The sequence below is a fragment of the Penaeus vannamei genome, unplaced genomic scaffold, assembly GCF_042767895.1.
Source record: "Penaeus vannamei isolate JL-2024 unplaced genomic scaffold, ASM4276789v1 unanchor3214, whole genome shotgun sequence".
NCBI classification, from domain to species: Eukaryota; Metazoa; Arthropoda; class Malacostraca; order Decapoda; family Penaeidae; genus Penaeus; species Penaeus vannamei.
Genome location: NW_027216198.1, coordinates 1 through 5000, shown reverse-complemented (window position 1 = coordinate 5000; position 5000 = coordinate 1). Strand labels below are relative to the sequence as shown.

The 5000-nt window shown below is 39.7% G+C and overlaps 1 protein-coding gene across 1 annotated transcript; it reads right to left on the bottom strand.

Moving 5' to 3' along the window:
• Nucleotides 1–3429: 3429 nt before the first annotated feature.
• LOC138861228 (probable methyltransferase-like protein 24) lies at nt 3430–4353 on the bottom strand (the record flags this gene model as incomplete). The annotated part of the gene is given in 1 exon segment (XM_070120145.1): nt 3430–4353. A coding segment is annotated over 1 exon segment (206 nt), but the record flags the coding sequence as incomplete, so codon positions are not given.
• Nucleotides 4354–5000: the final 647 nt, after the last annotated feature.

Here is a 5000-nt window from a genome sequence, read left to right as displayed (position 1 = left end):
CTCTCTCTCTTCTCTCTCTCTCTCTCTCTCTCTCTCTCTCTCACTCTCTCACTCTCTCTCACTCTCTCACTCTCTCACTCTCTCCTCCCTTCCCTCTCTCTCTTTCTCTTTCTCTCTCTCTTTCTCTTTCTTTCTTTCTTTCTCTCTCTCTGTCTCTCTCTCTCTCTCTCTCTCTCTCTCTCTCTCTCTCTCTCTCTCTCTCTCTCTCTCTCTCTCTCTTTCTCTCTCTCTCTCTCTCTCTCTCTCTCTCTCTCTCTCTCTCTCTCTCTCTCTCTCTCTCTCTCTCTCTCTCTCTCACTCTCTCTGCTCTCTCACTCTCTCACTCTCTCACTCCCTTTTTCTCTCTTTCTCTTTCTCTCTCTTTCTCTTTCTTTCTTTCTTTCCCCCCCTTTCTTTCTTTCCCTTTCTTTCTCTCTCTCTCTCTCCCCTCTCTCTCTCTCTCTCTCTCTCTCTCTCTCTCTCTCTCTCTCTCTCTCTCTCTCTCTCTCTCTCTCTCTCTGTCTCTCTCTCTCTTGCTCTTACTCTCTCTCTCTCTCTCTTTCCTTACTCTCTCTCTCTCTCTTTCCTTACTCTCTCTCTCTCTCTTTCCCCTCTCTCTCTCTCTTTCTTCTCCCTCTTAAACTTCCTCCCCCTCTCCTTCTCTTCCTCTCATCCTCTCTCGTTGTCACTCCCCACCTCCTCCTCTTGTCTCTCCTTTTCTCTCGCTCTGTCGTTCTCCAAGAACTTACACTCATGATCCTTATCCACGAATTTAAGCTGAAAATTGAAAATCGCAAACTAGACGGGTTTGTGATCCTTCTCTATGTAACTCTCGCTCTCTTTTTGTTTTTGTCTGTCTCTCTCTCTTTCCCTTCCTCTCTTCCTCACATTTCTCCTTCCTTTCCTCCCTTCCTCACATTTCTCCTTCCCTTCCTCCCTTCCTCACATTTCTCCTTCCCTTCCTCCCTTCCTCACATTTCTCCTTCCCTTCCTCCCTTCCTCACATTTCTCCTTCCCTTCCTCCCTTCCTCACATTTCTCCTTCCCCTTTCCTCACTTCTCATTCTCCTTCCCTTCCTCCCTTCCTCACATTTCTCCTTCCCTTCCTCCCTTCCTCACATTTCTCCTTCCCTTCCTCACATTTCTCCTCCCTTCCTCACATTTCTCCTCCCTTCCTCACATTTCTCCTTCCCTTCCTCCCTTCCTCACATTTTTCCTTCCCTTTTCTTCTTTCACAACTCCCTTCGTCTATAACCTCTATAACCTATGTGAATGACCCAGACCCAAACGGTGATCACGTGACCAAGCTACGGGGGTACGCGCACCCCGCGAAGCTGACATCTCCAATGAGTCGGGAAGGTCAGGCGAGGTGGAAGTGACGCTCCCGTCTCCAGCTGACGTCGCGTTTTTTCCCGTCTGTCAGCTGAGCCACAGAACCAGTCGTGTTTTTAATAAGATGTCCAATCGTGCTTTTAATAAGATGTCCAATCGTGTTTTTAGTAAGATGTCCAATCGTGCTTTTAATAAGATGTCCAATCGTGCTTTTAATAAGATGTCCAATCGTGCTTTTAATAAGATGTCCAATCGTGCTTTTAATAAGATGTCCAATCGTGCTTTTAATAAGATGTCCAATCGTGCTTTTAATATGTCTTCTTTGATCAGCCTTGATGCGGCTATGTATCACTGAAGGATCCTCGTTATTTTGTAAACAAGTGCGTTTTGTCGTGTATCGCGCGTTTTGTCTTATGCGGGTAATATTGATTAGTCACTCGCATTCCGTGTGAGTCAGCAATTTTTATTCTTAGCTCGTCTCCGATGTAGCCTCTTGTTTTGTTTTGTTTTTTTCTCAAAATATTTCGTCGCTTGATATATGACTTAGGTATTCAATTTCTCTCACTCTTTCTTTCTTTTCTTTCTCTCTCTCTCTCTGTCTGTCTGTCTTATTCTTATTCTTCTATTTCTCCATCTCTGTCTCCCTCTTCCTCTCTCTTTCGCTCGCCCTATCCTCTCTCCTCCTACTCCTGCCCCTCTTCAGTTTCCTCTTCTTCTTCCTTTCTCTCTCTCTCTCTCTTGTTTTGTTTTGTTTTTTTCTCAAAATATTTCATTAAAACGATATATGACTTAGGTATTCAATTTCTCTCCTCTTTCTCTCTCTCTCTTTCCCTCTCTCTGTGTTCTTATTCTTCTATTTCTATGTCTCCCTCTTCCTCCCTCTTCCGCACGCTCTAGTCCTCTCTCCTCCTACTCCTGCCCCTCTTCAGTTTCCTCTTCTTCTTCCTTTCTCTCTCTCTCTCTCTTGTTTTGTTTTGTTTTTTTCTCAAAATATTTCGTCGCTTGATATATGACTTAGGTATTCAATTTCTCTCTTTCTCTCTCTCTCTCTCTCTCTTTCTCTCTCTCTCTCTGTCTTATTCTTATTCTTCTATTTCTCTGTCTCCCTCTTTCGCTCGCTCTAGTCCTCTCTCCTCCTACTCCTGCCCCTCTTCAGTTTCCTCTTCCTCTTCCTTTCTCCTTCTCATCATTCATCTCCATTTCCCAGTCTTTCTCTCCCTTGCTTTCCCTTTTTTTCCCTTCATAAATCCAAATATAAGAACCAAAGAAAAAAAAAGATATTCAAACATTTTATTTTCAAAAACAGACAAATCACAAGAGGGGAATAAAAAACAAACTCTTTTTCCACAATACAAAAACAATTCCATCTACTCTTCTCATTTCTGTATCCATCTTTATTTCCATCCATCTATCTCGTATACAATAATGATAATAAAAAAGGACAAACCTATTTATCCCTATGTCTTCTAAATTATCCATTTCGATCTATCCTTTCTGTCTATAGATCGATTTTTATTTCCATCAATTTACCTATAAAATAATAATTATAAAAAAAAATATTGTAACTTATCCAACTCCATCTATCGACCGATTATTATTCCCATTAATCCATCCAGAATATAAATAATAATCCTAGCTATCTCCATGTCTTCTAACTTATCCAGTTATCCATCTCCTGACCGACTTTTATTCCCAATAATCCATCTATTATATTAATCAAAATCCTAGCTATCCTAACTTATCCAGTTCCATCTCCATTTCCATTAATCCGTCTATAATTCAAAATCCTGACTATCACTCAGTCTTATCCAGTTCCATCTCTTTTTATTCCCAATAAAATTTTATTATAACATTTTTATTACAAATCGGTGGTTAGATAGAGTTGGATAATTTATAATAATTGTTTTTTTTAGCATTATCCATCCTGAAACAAATTAAAAGATCTATGTAAAATATAAAAAAATCCTAGCTATCGATCAGTCTTCTAACGTACCCACATATCCCATTAATCCATCCAGAAAATAAATAAAAAAATTTTTCCTAGATAAAAATTCCTACACTGTGTTTTTCTAACTTATCCATTTAATCCCAAAAAATTAAAAATTTTTCCAAAATCCAGAAAATAAATAAAAATCCTAGCTATCTATCAGTCTTCTGACTTATCCACATATCCCATTAATCAATTTAATCCATCCAGAAAATAAATAAAAATTCTAGATATCTATCAGTCTTGACTTATCCACATATCCCGTTAATCAATTTAATCCATCCAGAAAATAAATAAAAAATCTAGCTATCAGTCTTCTAACGTATCCACGTATCTCATTAATCCATTCAGAAAAAAAAACTAGCTATCTATCAGTCTTCTGACTTATCCACATATCCCATTAATCCATCCAGAAAATAAATATATTTTTTAGATATCTGTCTTCTAACTTATCCACATATCACATTAATCCATTCATAAAATATATAAAAAAAACTAGCTATCTATCAGTCTTCTGACTTAACCGCATATCCCATTAATCCATTTAATCCATCCAGAAAATAAATAAAAATTCTAGATATCTATCAGTTTTCTAACGTATCCACATATCCCATTAATCCATCCAGAAAATAAATAATAATTCTAGCTATCTATCAGTATTCTGACATCCACATATCCCATTAATCCACCCAGAAAATAAATATCTTTTTTAGATATCTGTCTATCTTATCCACATATCACATTAATCCATTCATATATATTTTTTTAACTAGCTATCTATCAGTCTTCTAACGTATCCACATATACGATTAATCCATCCAGAAAATAAATAAAAAATCCTAGCTATCTATCAGTCTTCTAACCTATTCACATAATAGTCTATAGGCCGCCTGTATGTAGGCCTACGTCCTTCTCGCACTCTCGTGTTGACCCACAGCTGCTCGGCCAAAGGGGCGAAGGTGATGCCGCCCACGGTCACCACGCCCTTGTCATTCATGTAGGTCGGCTCGTGGTGGGCGAGCTGGAAGCCCCGCGCCTGGAGTCCCTCGTAGAAACTGTGGGCGGGGGCGGGAGATGAGCCAGAGGGTGGTTGGAATGAGGGGGGGGGGGGTTGTGGGATGTGTCGGATAGTGATGATTGGTGGGTGTGTGGGTGTGTGCGTGCGTATGCGTTTGCGTGTGTGTGTGTGTGTGTGTGTGTGTGTGTGTGTGTGTGTGTGTGTGTGTGTGTGTGTGTGTGTGTGTGTGTGCTTGTGCGTGTGCGTGTGTATCTGTGTGTGTATGTACACGTCTAAACAGAAGTGATGTATCGGATCTCAAATTTCGATCTTGAATTTTGCTAAATTTGGATACAAATATAAATACAGTTGCAATGACCACATATTCTCTATATAACTGCATACGAAACATCCATAGACTGGTAAACAAACCATACAATTACAATGACATGGGAGGCGAACACCTGGTAAACAGATCATAACGTTTAGGCTATGAAGTGAAGACCGGGATGCGTGTTACAAAGAAAAGGGAAAAAATAATAATTGGTTGCCTCTTCCAGTTTTCACATCCGGGTAAATATCTTACTGTACAGTGCAAAAAAGGCTTATTGTGAAGGCTACCGTGTAAGATCTGCTGTTTCTTGTGTATAGAATATAGTAGACAAACACGAACTTCGTCACACACACGCACGCACGCACACACACA